Source organism: Aureococcus anophagefferens (assembly GCF_000186865.1).
Source record: "Aureococcus anophagefferens unplaced genomic scaffold AURANscaffold_8, whole genome shotgun sequence".
NCBI lineage: Eukaryota > Pelagophyceae > Pelagomonadales > Pelagomonadaceae > Aureococcus > Aureococcus anophagefferens.
Genome location: NW_008705568.1, coordinates 1,630,005 through 1,651,252, shown reverse-complemented (window position 1 = coordinate 1,651,252; position 21,248 = coordinate 1,630,005). Strand labels below are relative to the sequence as shown.

At 72.0% G+C, this 21,248-nt stretch overlaps 6 protein-coding genes across 6 annotated transcripts; 2 read left to right on the top strand and 4 right to left on the bottom strand.

Annotated features, from left to right (window-relative positions):
* Window positions 1–5,959: 5,959 nt before the first annotated feature.
* On the top strand, window positions 5,960–7,900 carry AURANDRAFT_521 (hypothetical protein; the record flags this gene model as incomplete). Its single annotated transcript, XM_009038183.1, has 2 exons — window positions 5,960–7,333; window positions 7,373–7,900. Coding segments are annotated over 2 exons (1,902 nt in total), but the record flags the coding sequence as incomplete, so codon positions are not given.
* A 1,083-nt stretch (window positions 7,901–8,983) lies between these two features.
* Window positions 8,984–10,174, top strand: AURANDRAFT_25895 (hypothetical protein; the record flags this gene model as incomplete). Its single annotated transcript, XM_009038435.1, has 1 exon — window positions 8,984–10,174. A coding segment is annotated over one exon (1,191 nt), but the record flags the coding sequence as incomplete, so codon positions are not given.
* A 423-nt stretch (window positions 10,175–10,597) lies between these two features.
* AURANDRAFT_821 (hypothetical protein) lies at window positions 10,598–12,439 on the bottom strand (the record flags this gene model as incomplete). Its single annotated transcript, XM_009038185.1, has 2 exons — window positions 10,598–11,693; window positions 11,985–12,439. Coding segments are annotated over 2 exons (1,551 nt in total), but the record flags the coding sequence as incomplete, so codon positions are not given.
* Window positions 12,440–13,041: 602 nt separating this feature from the next.
* Window positions 13,042–14,386, bottom strand: AURANDRAFT_64021 (hypothetical protein; the record flags this gene model as incomplete). The annotated part of the gene is made up of 2 exons (XM_009038377.1): window positions 13,042–13,121; window positions 13,180–14,386. 2 exons carry the CDS (start codon window positions 14,384–14,386, stop codon window positions 13,042–13,044), a joined length of 1,287 nt encoding a protein of 428 aa, XP_009036625.1.
* Window positions 14,387–14,567: 181 nt separating this feature from the next.
* Window positions 14,568–17,770, bottom strand: AURANDRAFT_64020 (hypothetical protein; the record flags this gene model as incomplete). Its single annotated transcript, XM_009038376.1, has 3 exons — window positions 14,568–15,347; window positions 16,233–16,569; window positions 16,770–17,770. 3 exons carry the CDS (start codon window positions 17,768–17,770, stop codon window positions 14,568–14,570), a joined length of 2,118 nt encoding a protein of 705 aa, XP_009036624.1.
* Window positions 17,771–20,521: 2,751 nt separating this feature from the next.
* Window positions 20,522–21,248, bottom strand: AURANDRAFT_6053 (hypothetical protein; the record flags this gene model as incomplete). The annotated part of the gene is made up of 2 exons (XM_009038205.1): window positions 20,522–20,946; window positions 21,086–21,248. Coding segments are annotated over 2 exons (588 nt in total), but the record flags the coding sequence as incomplete, so codon positions are not given.

Here is a 21,248-nt window from a genome sequence, read left to right as displayed (position 1 = left end):
ATCGAGACAGGGCAGGACAAGGGTGATTCAACGTCGCTTCAACGTGAGTGTTCCGCGCGCGCGCGTTCTAAAAAAAGCATCCACGCTTCGAGACCGTTCCAAGAGATGATCGCTCGTCCAAAAATCAGCCGAAACGAGTGGAAAATGGCCGAGCTAGGAGCCTTTGAAGTTGGGAATTTCGCACTCTTGTCCTGCCCAGGATCGAGACGTCGTGCGACGGCCCGGACCTGGCCATCTGGAACTGCACCTTCGTCGACAACGCCGCGCCGGCGGCGGCCTTCTGGTTCTACGGCTACTGGGCGAGCACGGAGGCGCAGGGCGGCGCGGTCTACGCGTGCGGCCTCTCCGGCGGCGCCGTCGCCGTGGGCTCCTCGACCTTCCGGCGCAACGCCGCGGGCAGCGCGGGCGGCGCCGCGTACCTGCGGAACACCTTCGACGTCTACCTGCGCCCGGGCAACGCCTTCGTGGACAACGCGGCGGCGAACGGCGGCGCGGTCTACCACCACTCCTTCGGCTGGCTCGAGGGCGGCGCCGCGGCGCCGCCGAGCCCCGCGGACGCGCGCTACGCCGCCGGCGCGCCCCTCGCCTTTTCCGGCAACGCGGCGAGCGAGTCCGGCGGCGCGATCTACAGCAGCGGCTGCGGGCTCGCGCTCGGCCGCGTCGCCGCGGAGCGGAACGTCGCGGGCGGCGACGGCGGCTTCTTGTACGCGGCGCCCTGGTGGTGGTGCGCCAACTGGGGGCGCGCGTACGCGCGGCTCGCGGACGCCGCCGTCCGCGACGGCGCCGCGGGCGGCGGCGGCGGCGCGGTCGCGCTCGACGCGTTCGCCAACGGCATCGCGGCGGTCGACGCGGCGCTCGTCGACGTGGCCGTCGAGAACTGCAGCGCGGGCTCCGGCGGCGCCGTCTTCGCCGCGGGCGTCGACCTCGCGCTCGCGCGCGCGCGCGTGGTCGACTGCTCGGCGCCGTACGGCCGCGGCGGCGCCGCGGTCCTCGAGGGCGGGACCTGCGTCGCGGACGACGTGGTCTTCGTCGGCAACGTCGCCGACGAGGGCGGCGCGCTGTCCCTGTGCCCCTCCTACGACGATTCCGCAGCGGGCGCCGCGACGTTTGTCGCGACGAACGCGAACTTCTCGGGCAACGGCGCGGTGCATGGGGGCGCCGCGTTCCTCGACGACGGCACGTCTTTCATGCTCAACGGATCCGTCGTCGACGGAAACGTCGCGTTATACTCCGGCGGCGCCTTTTATCTCACGGACGCGGCCCTGTCGCTGCGCGAGACGTCCGCGGCGCGCAACGGCCGCGGCGTCGAGGGCGGCTTCGCGTACGTCGAGGCCTTTGGGGCCATCGACGGCGGCGGCACGACCTCGGTCGCGGCGAGCGCCGCGGACGCGGGCGCGGGCGTCTACGCCTTCGACTTCTCGACGGTCTCCGTGGCGGGCGTCGCGTTCTCCGACGGCGCCGCGCTCCACGGCGGCGTGCTCTACTGCGCCGTCGGCGCCACCTGCGCGCTGAGCCGCGTCGTCTCGCGGCGCAACGAGGCGCTGCTCTGCGGCGCGCTCGCCTACGCGGACCGCTCCGCGGCCCTGTCCCTGGCGGGCGTCCGGAGCGTCGGCGACGTCGTGCCCGACGGCGTCGTCTACGCCGTGTCCGGGGCGACGGTGGACGTCTCCGACTCGGCGTTCGAGCGCAGCGCCGTCGGCTGCTGCGTCCTGTCGCTCAACGCGGCGGACCGCCTCGATGTCGCGAACACGACCTGGAACGGGACCGTCGCGGCCACCGCGGGCGCCGTCCTCAAGGCGACGGGCGTCGCCGCGGCGACCGTCGTCGACTCGGAGATCGTCGACGTCGCGGCGGGCGCGGCGGCGGCGCTCGTCTGGTCCTCGGCCGCGGCCTTCCGGGCGACGCGGTTCGCCGGCGGCTCCGGGACGATGGTTTTGGACATATTGGACAGCGCCGTCGACTTTTACAACGCCACCTTCTCCTATAACACGGGCGGCCCGGCCGTCGGCGTCAGCGACGGCGCCGTCGCGTCGTTTACCGGGAGCCGCTTCCTGAACAACAGCGCGACGACGTCCGACGGCGGCGCGCTGCGCGTCGTCGACGCGGCCGTCGACCTGCGGGACTGCCTCCTGAGCGGGAATCGGGCCGCCACCGGCAACGGCGGCGCGCTCGCGCTCGTTCAGGCCACGGTCGTCACGGCGCGCGACACGGTCGTCGAGGGCAACGAGGCCGCGGGCGACGGCGGCGGCGTCGTCGCGACGCTCGGCGCGCGCTTCGAGAGCCGCGGCGGCACGATCATTCGGCGCAACGCCGCCGTCGCCGGCGACGGCGGCGGTATCAATGCTTCCAACTCGACGATCATCTTGGACGCCGCGGGCGACGCGGTCGTCGGCAACGCGGCCGCGCACGGCGGAGGAGGGGGCTTCTACTTCCACTACGACGCGACGGTCGAGCCCCGCGCGCCGCCGGCCTACAACACGCTCCGGACCAACAAGCGCTCGTCGACGCTGGGCAACAGCGCGCTCTTCGGGAAGGACGTCGCGACGGGCCCGCGGTCGTTGAAGTTCCAGCGGGCCTACTACGCCGGCGAGGCGAGCGGCGAGGCTTTAAACGCGACGGGCCTCACGGTCATGGTCAAGGACGCCTACGGGTCTACGGTGAAGACCTTCTCGGGCGCGCTGACCATCGTCGAGGCCGTCGGCGCGAACGGGTCGACCTGCTCACCGGACCTCTCCGGCGACACCAAGGCCGACTTCGCCGCGGGCCTCGCGACCTTCGAGGACCTGGCGATCTACTGCGCGCCGGGCGCCGAGGTGCGGCTGCGGGCGTCGCTCTCGACGGACTGCTGCGGCGACTTCGAGGCGGAGACGGTCGTCGCGCTCCGAAACTGCGTCGCGGGCGAGTACCTCTACGAGGACTCCGCGGGCAAGGTCTCCTGCCAGGCCTGCCCCGCGGGGTCCGTGTCCTACGAGCCGACGACGTCCTGCGCGCGCTGCCCGGACAACGCGGCCTGCGCCGGCGGCCACGGCCTCGTGCCCGACCGCGGCTACTGGCGCGGCGCCGGGGACTCGCTGAACGTGCTCAAGTGCGCGAGCGACGACTTCTGCGCGGCGGACGTCGACCTCTGGGACTTCGCGCCCCTCGAGACGGCGCGGTCGCCGTCGCCGCAGTGCGCGCACCGCCACGCGGGCCCGCGCTGCGCGTTATGCGAGCGCGGCACGTACCTCGAAGAGGCCTCGCTCAAGTGCCGCGCCTGCGCGTCCGACGCGTCCATCGACGACACCTCCTACGCGCTCGCGGGCGTCGCGCTCGGCATCGTGTTCTTGGCGCTCGTGCTCTACGGGCTCTGGCGGCGCTACGGCCACGTCGTCGTCGACAGCGAGATGTTCGCGACGCTCAACGAGAAGTGGCTCCCGCTGCTCGTGCCGAAGTTGAAGATCGCGGTGGTCACGTTCCAGATCGTCGGGAGCTTCTCCGAGGCCTTCGCGTCCGTCACGTACCCGCGGCTCTTCGGCGAGTTCGCGCGGAGCCTCGACGTGCTCGGCTTCGACCCGACGGCGTTTTTCTCCGAGTCCCTCGACTGCTCCTACAAGGAGTGGGACTACCTGACGAAGCTGCAGAAGTTCACGGTCGTGCCCGTCGTCGTCCTCGGCGTCCTCTTCGTGGCCTACCGGGTCGCGGAGCGCAAATGCGGGCCCGAGGCGAAGCCGGCGTTCGCGCTCGCCGGCCTGCTCGTGGCCCACCTCTCCTACACGACGGTGTCGGGCGTCGTGCTGGCGAGCCTCTTCTGCGACGACGACTACGCCGACGAGCCGGACGGCTCGCCCTTCGAGGGCGGCGAGTGGCTCGCGGCGGACTACTCGGTGGACTGCGCGACGGCGCGATACAAGTGGCACGCGATCTACGCGGTCTTTTGCATTTTCATCTACCCCGTCGGCGTCCCGTTATGCTTCTTCGTCGCGCTCTTGGCGGTCCGGGACAAGATCAGCGTCACGCGGGACCACGCGCACTTCGTCGACCGGATCCTCGCGGGCGGCGACGGCGTCCTCGAGGTCGAGGTGTCGCTCGAGGCGTCGCTGGAGCCCTGCACGACGGACAGCGAGCGCTCCTTCCGGCGGCGCTACTCGTCGAGCACGCCGTCGGGGACCGCGCCGCTCTCGCGGCGCGAGAAGACCGCGGCGGCGCGGCTCTACCAGTCGCGGCTCGCGGTGCACCGCGCGGCCGTCGAGTACGTCCACGTCCGCGACGCCATCCGGGACTTTCCCGAGGGCGCGCAGAAGCAGGCCCAGCTCTGCCTCTTCAACCTCGGCCAGGAGTGCGTCACGGCGCACCGGGCCGTCGACCCGGAATGCAAGCACCTCGCGTCCGCGCCCGCGTCCCCCGCCGCGCGCGCGCCCCCCGACGCGGAGCGCCGCGCAGGTTCCTCTACGACGAGTACGAGCCGCGGGTCTGGTTCTTCGAGTGCGTCGAGTGCCTGCGGCGCATCTGCCTCACGGGTTTCATGGTCTTGTACGACGACGACTCCATCGGCAAGCTCTACCTCGCGGCGATGCTGAGCCTCACGTTCACCGTCGTCTACGCGTACCTCCAGCCGTCCGCTTTCGGCGGCGTCGCGGCGCGCCGCGCCGCGGACGGAACGGGCGCCGCGCAGGTACGTCGACGGCGCGACGAACCGTTTTTCGACGGCCATGTCCGCGATGATCTTCCTCCAGCTCTTCCTGACGATCATGCTCTACGCGGAGACGTACATCGCGCGGCGCGGCGTCTTCTGACCCGACGACGGCGTTTTTGAAAGTAAAACCGACCGTAGGAGGACGACGACGTCCGCGCGGGCTGGTCGCCCGAGCGCTTCGGCAAGCTCATGACGGCGCTGGCCATCGTCGCGGGGCCCCTGGAGGCCGTCGCCGAGTTCTGCCTCGAGGCCGAGATCGACCCCGCGGCCGCGGCCGCGGCGCTCGGCGCCGCGGCCTGCTGCTACGCCGCGGGCGCCGCGGGCGGCGGCGAACGCGACGGCGGCCAAAAGCGCCCCGCGACCTTCGCCGACGAGGCGCCCCCGGTCGCCCAGGAGGTCAAGGACGGCGACGAGGCGGTCGCCCAGGAGGTCAAGGACGGCGACGAGGCGCCGGCGGGCCGCCATCCTCGCCAAAGCCACCGGCACAGCCATCGGCGCAGCCACCACGGCGACGGCGACGGCGACGGCGACGACGCGCACCATCACCGCCGCCCCAGCCACCGCCACAGCCATCGGCACAGCCATCGGCACAGCCACCGCCACGACCGCGCGGAGGGCGCGGCCGACGCGGCCGACGCGGCCGACGCGGCCGACGCGGCGGCCGACGCGGGCGACGCGCCGGCGAAGGACACGTCCGTCGCGGACCTCGTCTGGACGCTCGCCTGCGGGCCCGACGACCCGGCGACGCCGCGCGCGGGCGGGGGCGGCGAGCCGGCGGGCGCGTAAAAGGGAGGTCTTTCGGGCTCTGCCGCGCGTTCGCCGGCCGTCGACGCCGCGCGCCCTTCTTGCTCGAGAGGTGGATGTCGTGGGGCGCGGGCTCCGAGAGGCCGAGATAGTCCCAGAGCGCGGCGTGGCGCGGCGTCCGGTCGATGTAGTCCTCTCGATGACGCGGAACTTCGAGGCCGACCAGTGCCTCTGGGAGGAAGGCGGCTGCGCCCAGGCGCGCATCGACGCGCGAAGCCGGAACCTGAGTACACTAGCGATCTCGCCCGGGGGGGGTCACCGCGGCGCGGAGAGCGGCCGCCGGGTGAAGGGAAGGTGAAGCACTTGGTGAAGCGCCAGAGGAGCTGAGCAGTGCACTCCGCTCTGCCCGCCCGCGCGCCCGGTCGCCCTCCCGACCCCGCGATGGCGTCGGCCGTGGCCGCGCGCGCGAAGGAGCGCTTCGAGGCGCTCCAGGCCGAGGGCGGGCGCGGCGACCTCGACGGCGGCGAGGACGGCCGCCTCAAGGACTTTAGCGATCTCGAGCTCAAGCCGGACCACGCGAACCGGCCGCTCTGGGCCTGCCCCGACGGGTCCATCTTCCTCGAGGCTCGGAGCGCCTTGTACGGGCCGGCCTACGATTTTCTGGTCGCCATCGCGGAGCCCGTCGCGCGGCCGGAGCACGTGCACGAATACCGGCTCACGCCCTACAGTTTGTACGCGGCCGTGTCCGTCGACATCGCGCCCGCGAGCATCTGCGACGTGCTCGACAAACTGTCCAAGGTGAAACTGCCGGCGCGCATCCGGGCTTATGTCATGGACTGCACGAAGAACTTTGGGCGCGCGAAGCTGGTGTTGCGCGGCAACCGGCACCACGTCGAGTCGTCCGACGCGGCGGCGCTGCGGACGTTGTTGGAGCACGCGGGCATCCGCGGCGCGCGGGACGCCAGCGAGGACGGCGACGACGAGGAGTTCCGCGCGGGCGAGGTCGCGGCGGAGCTCGCGGCGAATCGCGCGTATCTGGAGTTGGCGGCGGAGCTCGACGGCAGCGACGACGAGGGCGCCGAGGACGACGGCGCGGCGGCGCCGGGCGCGACGCTGCGCACCTACTCCTTCAAGCTCAAAGTCGGGACGGCGCAGGACGTGAAGAAGTTCGCCGCGAACGATTTGGACTTCCCGCTGGCCGAGGAGTACGACTTCCGCCACGATCTGGACAACGCGGTGCTGCCCGTGGATTTGAGACCTTCCACGAAGATCCGCTCCTACCAGGAGAAGTCGCTGTCGAAGATGTTCGGCAACGGCCGCGCGCGGAGCGGCATCATCGTGTTGCCGTGCGGCGCGGGCAAGACGCTGACGGCGATCGTCGCGGCGGCGACGGTGAAGCGGTCGACGCTCGTGCTGTGCACGAACGCGACGGCCGTGGCCCAGTGGAAGGCCCAGTTCGCGCTCTGGACGTCGCTGGACCCCGCGCGGATCTCGCTGTTCACGGCGGAGGTCAAGGAGGACCTGCACCCCGAGTGCGGCGTGCTCATCACGACGTACCACATGGTGAGCTTCGGGGGCCAGCGGTCCTTGGATGGCGAGCGCCTCATCGAGGCCGTCAAGGCGCGCGAGTGGGGTTTGATGCTCCTCGACGAGGTCCACGTCGTGCCGGCGCAGACGTTCCGCCGGGTCCTCGCGGTGTGCAACGCGCACTGCAAGCTCGGGCTGACGGCGACGCTCGTGCGCGAGGACGACCTGATCACGGATCTGAACTTTTTGATCGGGCCGAAGCTCTACGAGGCGAACTGGATGGACCTGACGAAGAACGGGCATTTGGCGAACGTGCAGTGCGTCGAGGTCTGGTGCCCCATGGCCGGGCCCTTCTACCGCGAGTATCTGCGCCACGGCGGCTGCGGCCAGGTCGCGTCGGGCGGCGACCTGGGCGAGGGCGCGCCGGAGGAGGCGAAGCCGCGCGCGGGCGGCGACGCGCGATGCCGCCGGTTGCTGTACGTCATGAACCCGAACAAGTTCCGCGCGTGCGAGTACCTCGTGCACTACCACGAGCAGCGCGGCGACAAGGTCATCGTCTTCTCCGACGACGTCTTCGCGCTGTTAAAGTACGCGACGGCGCTCGGGCGGCCCGCGATCTACGGCGCGACAAAGGAAGCGGAGCGCCAGGCCGTGCTCGGGTCCTTCCGCTTCAACTCCCTCGTGAACACGATCTGCCTCTCGAAAGTCGGCGACGTCGCCATCGACCTCCCGGAGGCGAACGTCATCGTCCAGGTGTCGTCGCACTTCGGGTCGCGCAGGCAGGAGGCGCAGCGGCTCGGGCGCATCCTCCGCGCGAAGCCTTCCGCCGACGGCGACGGCTTCAACGCCTTCTTCTACACGTTGGTGTCCACGGACACGGCGGAGATGTTCTACAGCGCGAAGCGCCAGCAGTACCTCGTGGACCAGGGCTACACGTTCAAAGTCGTCACGGATCTGCCGGAGCCCGCGACGTCCGCGCTCGACACGCGCGCGAAGGAGCTCGATTTGTTGAACGCCGTGCTCTGCGCGGACTACCTCAAGGAGGAGGAGGCCGAGGAGAAGGCCCTGACCAAGGCCGCGAAGGACGACCTCCGCGCGCCGCCGCCGGCGAAGCGCACGCAGGTGTCCCTCGCCAAGATCTCGGGCGGCGACGCGGGCGTCCGCTACCTCGACTTCGGCAAGGGCGGCGCGCCCCAGGCCAAGGCCAAGCGCCACAAGCTCTTCAAGAGCCGCCCGGGCGCGAAGCGGTAACACGTGCATGGCAAGTTGCATCGCCGCGGGCTTCAACCGCTCTGCATGATGAAGTCACTGAGTCGACGCTGCAGAAATTTGCACGATCGCGAGGTGGCCAGTCTCTTGCGCGACCTCCACGGCGACGACGGCCCGGAGCTCGAGCGATTGCGCCCGCGTTGTCGCCGCCGCGCTGCTGCAGCGCGTCGTTGTAGAGCGGCGCCGAGTCGTCGCCGCCGGCCAGGGCCGACCGATCGCGCCTCGCGCATCGCTCGACGACCATGCGCTGGCTGCTCTACGTCGGCGTCTTCGTGGCCTGCCTCCAGTTCGCGTACATCGCCCAGCTCCTGACGCAGCACCAGGCGCAGGAGGTCGTCGACGACGCCGTCGCGACGTCCGAGGCCTTCGCGCGGCGACCGAAACGCGCCATCGAGTACGAGTACCGGCCGCCGCCGCCGCCGGAGCCGCCGAAGCCCGTGCTCCGGCGGCCGGAGCCGGCGGCCGCGGCGCCCGGTCGCGCCGCGGCGCCGTTCCGCATGGAGCGCGCGGCGCCGAAGCCCGCGGCGCCGCCGCGCGGCGCCGCGGCGCCGCGGCCGTCGTCGCGCGAGGCGTTCGTGACGGCGCTCGTGCGGCGCGTCCACGGCGCGTTCGCGTCGATCCGGCCCGCGGGCTTCGGCCTGCGCAACGACCCGCACCGCGCGTCGGACAAGGTCGTCTGGGAGACGTTCTACGGCGCGGTGGACGCCGCGCTCGCGCCGGGGTCCGAGTTCCACGAGCTTCGCCGCGCCGCGGACGTGCCCGTGCGCGGCAGACGGGTCCATCTTCGTGTCCATCTCGAGTTTCCGGGACGAGGTCTGCCCCGACACGCTCGACAACCTCTTCGCGACGGCCGCGCGGCCGGACCTCGCGTTCGTGGGGCTGGTGCAGCAGAACTGCGACGCGGGGCAGCACGCGGCGTACGGCTGCAAGACGGCGGTCATGCCCGAGGACATGAAGGTCCACGAGATGGGGCCCGACGTCGACTGTTTAGAAAATTACTGCGCGCGGCCGACGGCCTACGGTCCCGCGTGCGGCGGCGGCCAGGTCCGCGTCGTCAAGTTCAACGAGTCCGAGACCTTCGGCCCGGTGTTCGGCCGCTACCTCGGGTCGCTGCTCTGGCAGGGCGAGACCTACTACATGCAGGTCGACGCGCACACGACCTTCGCCAGGGGCTGGGACGACATGATCAAGGAGGACTACGGCCTCGCGCCCGCGAAAAAGCCCATCTTCAGCCACTACCCGCCGTCGGGCCCCCAGAAGCCCGAGCTCCCGCGCTCCGGCAAGCACGCCTGGGAGGGCGCCGTCGGGCCCTGCATGTGCGACGCGTCCTTCGCCGAGTACAACATCGTCCGCCTCGGGGCGATGCAGCGCTACCCCATCAAGGAGACGTCGCCCGAGGGCTGCACCGTGGGGCCGCGGCAGCCCGACTGCCGCAAGGTGCCGCGCTTCGCGCCCTACATCGGCGCGGGCTTCGTCTTCGCGTCCGCGAAATTCGTCCAGGAGGTGCCCTTCGACCCCTACCTGCCCTTCGTGTTCATGGGCGAGGAGCTCGACTTCTCCGCGCGGGCCTGGACGTCGGGCTGGGACATCTTCTGCCCGCCGCGGTCCGTCGTCGCCCACGCCTACCTGCGGCCCCAGAAGCCCAAGTTCTGGGGCGCGCTCCAGCGGTCCATCGGCGCGGGCACGCACAACTCGCTCCAGCAGTTCGTGCTGCCGCGCGTCAAGCACATGGTCGGCTACCCGGAGGACGCCGACGCGGCCTCGCTCAAGGCGGCGACGCTCGTGGGCCACCTCGACGTCTACGGCCTCGGCACCGCGCGGCCCATCGCGGACTACGCGAAGTACGCGGACTTCGACTTCGCGGAGAAGCGCAAGTCGCACGTCGCCTGGTGCATCAAGGGCGACCGCCCGCCGGGCTTCGAGCACCAGGCCGGGTCCTACGCCGACCTAAGCCGGGCCTAGAGGGGGCGCCGTGTCGCGGGGGCCGCCGGCGGGAGGAGGCGCAGTCATCGGGTACCGCCCACCGGCCGACGGCGGCGACCGCGCCGGGCCACTCCGGATCCTTCTTCGACACCTACGAGGCCTACCTGGACCACTTCGAGCGGCGCGTCGAGCAGCACACCGTCGCCGCCGGCGCGGCCGTCGGCGACTTCATGGCCGTCGCGCGCATCGAGAACGCGAGCGACTTCGATCCGAACCGCTTCTCCCTCGAGGCGCTGGAGGTGTTAGCATATATTACCCTCCTTGTTCGCCTTGGCGGATTTTTGGTCATCTTTCAATTTGCAAGTGCTCTAAAGAACGGAGCCGCTCGGGCAGCGCGGCGAGGAACCTGCAGTTGTGCAGGTTCAGCGTCGTCAGCGCCGCGCAGTCGCCGAGCCGCTCGGGCAGCGCGGTGAGGCTCCGGCACTCCTCCAGGTTCAGCGACGTCAGCGCCGCGCAGTCGCCGAGCCGCTCGGGCAGCGCGGTGAGGCTCGAGCAGACCTGCAGGTCCAACCTCGTCAGCGCCGCGCAGTCGCCGAGCCGCTCGGGCAGCGCGGTGAGGCTCTCGCAGTAGCCCAGGTCCAACCTCGTCAGCGCCGCGCAGTCGCCGAGCCGCTCGGGCAGCGCGGTGAGGCTCTCGCAGTAGCCCAGGTTCAGCGACGTCAGCGCCGCGCAGTCGCCGAGCCGCTCGGGCAGCGCGGCGAGGCTCGAGCAGTTGCCCAGGTACAGCGTCGTCAGCGCCGCGCAGTCGCCGAGCCGCTTGGGCAGCGTGGTGAGGCTCAAGCAGCCGCGCAGGTCCAGCGTCGTCAGCGCCGCGCAGTCGCCGAGCCGCTCGAGTGCAGCCGTGGTGAGGCTCCGGCCCAGGTTCAGCGTCGTCAGCGCCGCGCAGTTGCCGAGCCGCTCGAGTGCAGCCGCGGTGAGGCTCGAGCATTCGTACAGGTCCAGCGACGTCAGCGCCGCGCAGTCGCCGAGCCGCTCGAGTGCAGCCGTGGTGAGGCTCGAGCATTCGCGCAGGTCCAGCGTCGTCAGCGCCGCGCGGTCGCCGAGCCGCTCGGGCAGCGCGGTGAGGCTCGAGCACTCGTGCAGGTCCAGCGACGTCAGCGCCGCGCAGTCGCCGAGCCGCTCGGGCAGCGCGGTGAGGCTCTTGCAGCCGTACAGGTGCAGCGTCGTCAGCGCCGCGCAGTCGCCGAGCCGCTCGGGCAGCGCGGTGAGGCTCGAGCAGCGGTCCAGGTGCAGCGTCGTCAGCGCCGCGCAGTCGCCGAGCCGCTCGGGCAGCGCGGTGAGGCTCGAGCAGCGGTCCAGGTGCAGCGTCGTCAGCGCCGCGCAGTCGCCGAGCCGCTCGGGCAGCGCGGTGAGGCTCGAGCAGCACCACAGGTTCAGCGACGTCAGCGCCGCGCAGTCGCCGAGCCGCTCGGGCAGCGCGGTGAGGCTCGAGCAGTCGCGCAGGTCCAGCGTCGTCAGCGCCGCGCAGTCGCCGAGCCGCTCGGGCAGCGCGGTGAGGCTCCTGCAGTAGCGCAGGTCCAGCGACATCAGCGCCGCGCAGTCGCCGAGCCGCTCGGGCAAAGCAGCGCCCTGAAAGGCTTCCATGTCGATATGCGTCGAAGTGGAGGGAAAGAAATCATCCATTAAGTTGTACCTCTGGTGCCCATGCGCCGTCCACACAGAAAGATGCTTCGGCACAGAGGTAATTTGGAGCTTGGTCAACTGCGACAGATCAGGCAGCGCGGTGAGTCTCCAGCACCAGCTCAGGTTCAGCGTCGTCAGCGCCGCGCAGTCGCCGAGCCGCTCGGACAGCGCGGTGAGGTTCCGGCAGCCGCTCAGGTTCAGCGTCGTCAGCGCCGCGCAGTCGCCGAGCCGCTCGGGCACCGCGGTGAGGCTCATGCAGTTCTCCAGGTTCAGCGTCGTCAGCGCCGCGCAGTCGCCGAGCCGCTCGGGCAGCGCGGTGAGGCTCGAGCACTCGTGCAGGTTCAGCGACGTCAGCGCCGCGCAGTCGCCGAGCCGCTCGGGCAGCGCGGTGAGGCTCCGGCACTCCTCCAGGTTCAGCGACGTCAGCGCCGCGCAGTCGCCGAGCCGCTCGGGCAGCGCGGTGAGGCTCTTGCATTCGCGCAGGTCCAGCGTCGTCAGCGCCGCGCAGTCGCCGAGCCGCTCGAGCGCAGCTGTGGTGAGGCTCGAGCACTCGTGCAGGTTCAGCGACGTCAGCGCCGCGCAGTCGCCGAGCCGCTCGGGCAGCGCGGTGAGGCTCGGGCACCAGCCCAGCGTCGTCAGCGCCGCGCAGTCGCCGAGCCGCTCGAGCGCAGCCGTGGTGAGGCTCGAGCAGCCGCCCAGGTCCAGCGTCGTCAGCGCCGCGCAGTTGCCGAGCCGCTCGGGCAGCGCGGTGATACTCGTGAGGCCAGCTTCCTTAATATTGAGACTGACAAGACGTTTGGCGTCGTCGAGCTCGACGCCGCACCATTTTCTGACGTCCTCCTCTTTGTCGAACCAGCGCCGCTGTGATGCTTTCTGAGTTCCACCGCAGGACGAAACGAGCGCCCGCAGTACGTGCGCGTCGGGTCCAAACTTGTCGACCTCCCGTGCGTCTTCGACGATTCGGCTGCGCTCGTCGTCGGACAACGCGATGAAATGAAGGAAGCGCTGAGTGCGCTCCTTGTCGGTGAAATGCATCTGGCCCGTCATGTCGAGGAGATCCAGGAGCCGCAAGCCTTCTTGGAGCTCGGCCGCGAGGTCGGGGTTGGTTCGGAGGTCGATCGATTCCAGCTTGTCGAGCTTGGCGACGTCGGACGGGAACGAATTCTTCAGACCCTTATCCCGAAGTTCCAGCCCGACCACGCGTCCCGTGACCGGGTCGGCGGTCACGCCGAGCCACTCGCCGGGTGGCGCGTCCGAGAGCCAGCCCTTGTCGCCGAGGAATACTTGGTGGCCGCTCTTGTGACTGTGATGCATGGGAGAGTAATTTGAGTAGTCAGTATATGACTTGTCCCAGCTCGAACGTGCGCCTTCGACGCCGACGGCGTGGCCGCCGCCCGTCGCCTCGTGAAGGAACGCGAGGCTGAGAGCGTCGCCCGCCACGTCGGCGCCGAGCTTAGACTCCAGAAGCTCCGTGGCGTTGCGGACGCGAGCGTAGACGTCGTGGCCCGGCAAGCCCTTGCGCGCCGTGAGGAGCATCTCGTGGACGATTTGGATCTCGCAGACGTGGGCGACGCCGTCGACGGAGACGCGGACGTTGACCATGAGGTCGCGCCAGCCGCCGCGGCTCGGCGCGTCGAAGAAGCGCTCCTTGACGCGGACAATCTCGAGGGCGTCGTCGCGCGCGGCGAGCCCGAGGAGCGCGAGGCGGGCGTGGTCGAGCTTCTTCACCACAATCATCGCGCGGACGACGTCGAGGACACTGGAGACGTCGCCCTTGCCGTCTCGCTTGAGCGCGGCTTTCTCGACGACGCGCTGCGACCGCTTGAGCGCGTCCGGGATGGAGAGTTCGGCGCCGGCGCAGGGCAACGCCGCGACCACGTCGGCGACGACGCGGTTGAAGACCGGTCGCGCCACCGCCGCGTCGCGGTAGAGCGCCGCGATCTCGGCCGTCGCCTGCCTGGGCTTCGCTCCCGCGGCCGCGCGCGGCCGCGCGACGACGGCGGCGACGTCGGCGACGTAGGCCGCCTTGGTCGCCGACTCGGCGTCGAGGATCATCTTCCACACGGCGCCATATACGTCGTCGAAGGCCTCGGCGCCGGCCTTGATCGCGCGGAAACAGCGGTCGAAGAGGCCCTTTTCCCTCAGCCGCGCCGCGATCGTCGCGTCGTACGCCTCGGCGAGTGCCGTCGCGAACGTCCCGAGGGCTTCGACGGCGGCGGCGTCCCGGGGGGCCAACATGATGGTGCGCTCCAGCCCGACGGCGTCGACCGTCGCGGCGGCGTCTCTGATCTCCGCCGCGTCGCCGAGGATCTCAAAGGCGCGAAGCGACTCCGGCAGCATCGACAGGTCCAGCGGCGCGTCGGTCATCGGCGCGTTCGGCGCCTTGGCTTCCAGCGCCGCGAGCCGGCTGCCGATCCTCGTCTCGAGGGCGGCCAGCTTCGCCTCGAGCTTCGCCTCCATCACCGCCTCGAGCGCCGCGGTCTGCCTCGTCAGCGCCACCTCGAGGAGCTCCGCAATCTGTGCCGCCCCAACATCGTTGAGTCCGCGGACGGCGCTAAGCCCGCTCATGATGATCACAGAGAGGAATGCCGCGTGCCCATCCGGCGCGTTGAAAATACCTTAAATCAAAGGTAATTCTCATTGAAGAATAAATTGAAGTGTGTGTGTTTATGGCATCCCCGCCGGCCGCGGCGGGACACGTCACCCGCTAGCCGGGTCGCGCCGCGCGTTGAACGGGCCTTAGCGGGCCCTAGGCGCTGTTGCGGGCGTAGGCGTCGGAGAGCTCGTCCATGGCCGCGAAGCGCTGGACGCCCTCCGTGTCGCCCGCGCAGACGCCCTCGACGATGGCGTCCGCGAGGGCCCCGACGCGGATCGTGCGGTCCACGAAGGGCACGCCAAGGGCCGAGGCGAGGTTGAAGACGGGGATGATGGGCAGGACGTCGAGCTTGTCCCAGGACCAGATGAGCGACGGCCGGAAGATCACGGGCCGGATCTTGTCGCTCCTCTCGCCGAGCTTCGCCTCGACGAGGCGCTTCGCCGCGAGGTAGCGCCGGAGCCACTCGGGCGCGGCGCGCGCCTCGACGACGTCGCCCCACTTGACGTCGGGCCAGCCCGCCTCCGCGCAGGACACGAACGCGAACGGCGTCCGCGGCGCGAAGGGCAGCCGGAGGCGGTCCGCCGCCGCGTCGACGGCGTTGAAGGCCGTGAGGCGCGTGATGCGGTCGTAGGTCGACGTCTCGCCGGGCTGCGAGTTCGAGCCGGAGACGACGGGCGACAGGTTCGCGAGGCCCGAATCGACGTCGAAGAGCAGGCCCACGCAGTGGACGACGGCGTCCGCGTCGCCGACGAAGGACCGCACGGCGGCCGCGTCCGTCGCGTCGCCCGCCGTCCAGGCCACGCAGGAGAGCTCCGCGTCGCCCGCGTCCGGGTTCTCGCCGCGCCGCGACAGCGACGCCACCTCCCAGCCGCGCGTGACGAAGCGCTTGGCGACCTCGCGGCCCACGTAGCCCGACCCGCCGAGGATGGCGACCTTCTTCGGCCCGGTCGAGCGCAGGGTGCTCAGGGCCGCGGCGGTGGAGGCGACGGCGAGGAGGCGCGCGAGCGTGCACATTGCGGCTGCGCTGGCGGCGAGCTGGCCTGTGTGGACAAAAAGTCTCTGTCCTTGAAGGCGCAGTGCAGTGAGCTGGCTCAGCCTGTGCTGCGATGGCAACGATGCGGCGCCGCTTCTCGGTGCTCGCGCTCGTCCTCCCGGCGATGGCGCTGAATCCCTTCGTCGCCGCCAAAAAGAAGACGACCGCATTCCTGTCGCCGCTTCTGATGGGTCCGACGCTGTACCTCGGCGTGATGGGCGCTCCCATCTACGGGCGCGGCCTGCCCGGCGCCGGCGGCCTGCTGGACTTTGACACGCTCGCCCCGCGAACGTCCCCGAACGAGTACCTCGCGGCGCCGGCGGACGAGGCGCCGAAGTTCGACGACGACGCGAAGCGCGAGGTCGCGCCGGTGTTTCCCGTGCCGGCCGCCGATCTCAAGGCCGCGTTCGAGGCCATGCTCGCGGGCCGCGCGCCCGTGCTCGGCGACGTGTACGCGCGGCCGACGCTGAGCGACGAGGCGACGCGGCGCCATGTTTACGTCGAGCGCACGCCGCTGCTGCGCTTCCCCGACGTCCTGAACGTGCGGTTCGTCGAGCTCACGGAGCGGACGAGCACGCTCGTGCTCCACAGCGGGTCCGTCTACGGCTACTCCGACGTCGGCAAGAACAAGGAGCGCGTCGGCGAGATGCTCGAGGCGCTCCGGGACCTGCCGCCGGCCATGCAGAAGTCCGCCGTGGCCGTATAAACTCCCCTTCCTAGGGCGGGCGCGCGTCGTCGGCCGTGGGCGCGCGGTCGCGCGCCGCGCCGCGCGCGAGGTCCGCGACGGCGGCGGCGAGCGCGTCGAGGCGCGCGTCGCTCCGCGCGGCGACGTCCGCGATGAGCGCGCGGACCTGCTCGTCCTCGCCGACCTGCTCGCGCTCGGCCTGGCCGTGGTTCTCGAGGGAGAACCACGTGAGCGTCGGGATCCAGGACGCGTCGCCGTCGCGGAGCTTGTCGCGGACGGCGCGCTCGAGCGGCGAGTCGTTGACGCAGTCCTTGTGCATGACGTAGCCGATGAAGTGGACGTAGTTGAGCATGGCGCAGCGGGGCTTGTGGTCGAGGTCGAAGTCGACCTCCTTGAGCGTCTCGAACTGCGACCGGTGGAGGCCCGTCGTGAAGCACCTGGGCAGCACAAGGGTGATTCAACGTCGCTTCAACGTGAGTGTTCCGCGCGCGCGCGTTACGGAAAAAACATCCACGCTTCGAGACCGTTCCGAGAGATGATCGCTCGTCCAAAAATCAGCCAAAACGAGTGGAAAATGGCCGAGATCGGAGCCTTTGAAGTTGGGAATTTCGCTCTCTTGTGCTGCCCTGTGAAGCACTCGTTCATCTTGATCTTCGACGCCTCGAGGCTCTCCTGGCTCAGCTGGCTGAAGGTGTCGATGATGATGCCCGCGACCATGTTGAGGAGCAGGAGCGCCACGACGAAGTTGAAGAAGAGCTGCATGTACATGCGCCGCAGGTCCGCGGCCGTCGGCAATTTCAAAGTTTGGTCGGGACGTCCCGAACCGGCGGTCGATTTCCACGCGGGGAGCAGCGGCCTGCCGTAGTCGCCGCACGGCTCCGCGCCGCCGAGGAACGTGCGCCGCAGGGCCCGGAGCGGGCCGCGCGGGTCCGCGGAGAGGAACTGGGCGTGCTCCTCGTGGAAGAGGGCCAGCGCTTGGCCGTCGCGGAAGCGGAGGCCCTCGGCGGCGCGCGGCGCCGGCGGCACGAGCGCGAGCCGCGTGCCGTCGAGGGGCCGCGGCCGCGCGCCCTGGGGGCGCAGCACGGCCTCGCGCGCGACGCCGCCGCCGGGGAGGCCCACGGCCTCGGCGGAGAGGCGGAACTTGCCCCGCGACACGAGGAGCACCTCCTCGCCGTCGGTGACGGCCGCGCCGTCGCGCTGCGACCGGTAGACGGGCGCCAGCGAGAAGGTCGCCCGACCGCCGGGCGCGGCGCCGTCGACGAAGGTCAGGCCCAGGCACTCCGGCGACGCGTCGGACGCGTCGGCGCCCTCGGCTAAAAAGCCGCCGCCCCTTGCGCGCTCGAGGGCCACGCGGTCGCCGAAGCGCAGCGGCCGCGGCGCGGCGCCGGACTCGCCGGCCTCGCCGCCGTGCCGCGGCGGCCGCCGCCGCGCCGACGCCGCGGGGAAGGACCGCGCGGCGACGACGCGGAACTGGAAGTCCTCGCGGAAGCCGTCGCGCGCCGGCGCGAAGCTGCAGCCGAGCTGGCAGCAGCGCGAGCTGCGCAGGCGGTAGGTCACGCCGTCGACGACCTGCGCCAGGCACACGACGGCGCCCGTGCGCAACGGCGACGCGCCGCCGTCGACCAACGATGGCTCCATGCTTCCAGGGCTGCCCCGACGAGACGACGGCATGATGGGGCAACGGCATTCAGGTTTCCCTCATGATGCAGCCCGAACAAGCATCGCGCTCTCCGCGCGTGAGAGCTGGCACCCGCGTGCAGCGCTTTCGGAAGCGGCCAACCAACCCGAACAAGCTTTGCGCTCTCTCCGCGGTGTGAGTGCTGCCACGACGCGACGCAGCGCTTCCGGAAGCGGCCAACCATGAGCGTCTGGACCTGGGGCTGCGGCAGCGAGCTGGCGCTGGGCGTCGCCGAGGACGCCTGCGACGCGGAGCCGTCGAAGGAGGAGCTCGGCGGCGAGAACGCGCGCCAGCGCAAGCGCTGGTGCGCGCGGTCGCCGATCCGCGTGGACCTGGGCACGGGCGGCGAGCGCGCCGTCGCCGTCGCCTGCGGCGAGGCGCACACGCTCGTCGCCACGGAGCACGGCGACGTCGTGTCCTTCGGCCGCGGACGCGAGGGCCAGCTCGGCCGCGGCGTCGAGGGCCGCGGCGCGGCGGCGCCCGGCGTCGTCGGCGGCCTCGGCGGCGAGCGCGCCGTCGCCGTCGCCTGCGGCGCGTTCCACAGCCTCTGCGCGACGGCGTCCGGCAAGGTCTTCGAGTGGGGCCTCTGCCACACGGCGGCGGCCGGCGCCGGCGCGACGGCCATGGAGGCGTCGACGACGGCGGGCGCCGCGCCCGCGGAGGAGCTCCGCGGCGCGCAGCGCGCGGACGCGACGCTCGCGCGCATCGTCCGCGAGTCCACGGAGCGCTGGCTCACGGCGGCGCCCGAGTCGGGCGACGACGACGGCGCCGAGCGGAGGGCCACGGTGGGCCTCGCGCGCGCGCGGCCCGCGCCGGCGGCGCCGCCGCCCGCGGCGACGCCGCGCCCCGCCTAGGTATGAACGCGCGGCGGGCCTCCGTGCCGGCGCCGCGCCTCGCCGGTAGCCTCCTCCACGAGACCATCGTCGAGGTCTCGGCGGGCTACGGCCACAACCTGGCCCGGGCCGCGAGCGGCGCGGCCTACGCGTCGGGCTACAACGACCGCGGCCAGTGCGGCCTCGGCCACCGCGTGAACCTCGAGCGCTTCGAGCGCGTCGGTCTCCGCGGCCGCGTCGCCGCCGTCGCCGCGGGCGGCCAGCACTCGCTGGCCATCTGCGACGGCGTCCTCTTCGCCTTCGGCCAGGGCGCGCTCGGCCAGCTCGGCCTCGGGCGCCGCGTCACGGGCCGCCTCGCGCCCGTGCCCGTCGCGCTCGGCGACGGCGCGGCGCCCGCGGCGCTGTCCGCGGGCGCGAACCACTCGCTCGTCCCAGCGTCCTGTGGCCGCGACGACTTTCGAGAGATTTTGCGTGGGAACACAACGAGCAATCGTGACCGTCATGCTTCGTAGGCTCGTCCTGGACGAGGCGGGGGGCACCTGGTTCTTCGGCCACGCGGTCGCCCGCCGGCGCCGTCGACGCGACGGCGCGCGCGCCCCCGAGCCCCGCGGACGCGCCGCCCCGTCGCAGGAGTACGGCCAGCACGGCGACCTCGGCGGCGCTCGCGGCGACTACGTCGACGCGGAGTACTACTGCGTGCCCCGGCTCACGGCGCCCCGGGGCCTCGCGGCGGCGGCGTCGGGGTCCGCGCACGTCGTCGCCGTCGACGGGACCGGGCGCCTCGTGACCTGGGGCTGGCCCGCGTTCGGCGTCCTGGGGCGGGGCCGCGCGGGCCCGTTCCTGTCGCCGGGCCCCGACGTCGTGCCCGACGTCGCCGACGTCCTCGCCGTCGCCGCGGGCGGCAAGCACTGCGCGTGCGTCGTCCGCGACGCGGGCTCCGTCTACGCGCCGGGCTTCTACGGGCCGCTCCTCGACGCCGCGTCCGGCGACGTCCGCGTGGGCGTCGGCGGCGCGTTCTTTCGGTGCCACCGCGTGGTCCTGTCGCGCCGGTCGTAATACTTCCGGGGCATGCTCGCGGCCGCGGGCGGCGAGGACCTCGAGTTCCCGGCGGCGCTCGAGGGCGGCGCGCGCGTCACCGCGCCGCTCCTCCGGAGCGCGCTCGAGTACCTCTACACGGACCGTCGGCGCTCCGGCGTCCCGCGACATCCGCCCCCGGGGCCGCCGTCGCCACCGTCGCGCTTCGTAGGCGTCGCCGCGCCGGCGCACCGGCGGCCGCGCCTCGCGGCGCTCGCGCGCGGCGCTCGCGCTGCCGGCGCTCGCGGACCTCTGCGCCGGGGCCCGCGTGTCGTCGACGTTCACCGACGACATGGCGGGCGCCGTCGGCGACGCCGTCGGCGCCGACGCGACGCTGCGCGTCCGCGGCGGGACGGTTTTGATGGCGCACGGGGCGATCCTCGCGCGCTACGAGTACTTCGCGGCCATGCTCCGCTTCGCGCGCGAGCAGGGCCGCGGCGGCGCGATCGACTACGCCGCGGCGGCGCCGGCGGTCGCGAGGCAGCTGCTGGCCTACGTCTACGCGGGGCCCGACGCCGTGGCCCTCGACGACCCGGCCGAGACGATGGCGCTCCTCGTCGCCGCGGACGAGGCGCGCGTCGCGAACCTCGTCCGGCTCTGCGAGCGGTCCCTCGCCGCCCGCATCGGCGGCGACGCCGGCAACGCGCGCGCGGTCCTCGAGTTCTGCGACCACTACGCGAGCGCCGACGGCAAGCTCCGCGCCGCGGCGCTCCACGTCCTGGAGTAGCCCATGTCCGCTACTTTCGGCGCCTACTGCAGGAGCCCCGTCGTCAGGCCGCCGCCGTCGGCCGCGGCCGCCTCGGCGGGCTTGGCGCGGGCGTAGCGCGCGTAGAGGAGGACCTGGGCGACGCCGAGCACGTCGCCGAGGACGTTGGGCGCGAGGATCGTCGCGTCGCCGACGAGGAGCGCGTAGGTCGTCCACGACACGGAGCACGCGAGCGTGCCGAGCGTGAGGCCCAGGGGCATGAACTCGACGGACTCCGTCGCGACGACGACGCGCGCGACGTTGAGCGGCGCGGCGTACATGAGCACGTTCATGACGGCAGCGACGCCTACCGAAGGGACGAGATGCGCTCGAACGAACGCGCCGGCCACTCGACGCCGGGGCGCGCTGCCGATGACGGACGCGGCGCGGTTGTCGCCCGGGAGCTTCGGCGCGCCGACGCGCGCCGCGAGGAGGCACGCGAGCGCGTCGACGGCGACGACCGTCGCGACGGCGGCGGCGAGCGCTCGCGCGGCGCGCGCGCGCGCGGCGCCCCGGGCGTTGCGGAGGAAGACGAGGCAGTAGGCGAGTTCCAGCGCGCCGCCGCCGGCGTTCGTGACCTGCGCCGCCCGCGGTGGCCGCGACGTCGCGCGGGCGCTCCCGACGCGGGCCGCCCGCGAGCGGTTGCAGCCGCCCTGGCGTGATGACGGCGTAGGTCGTCCAGAGCGCGCAGTTCATGAGGCTCGCGACGTAGGGCGCGTAGTCGAAGTCCCGGACCTCGCCCTCTTTGGCGATGCGCCGGAACGTCGCGAGCGGACTGAGGAACAA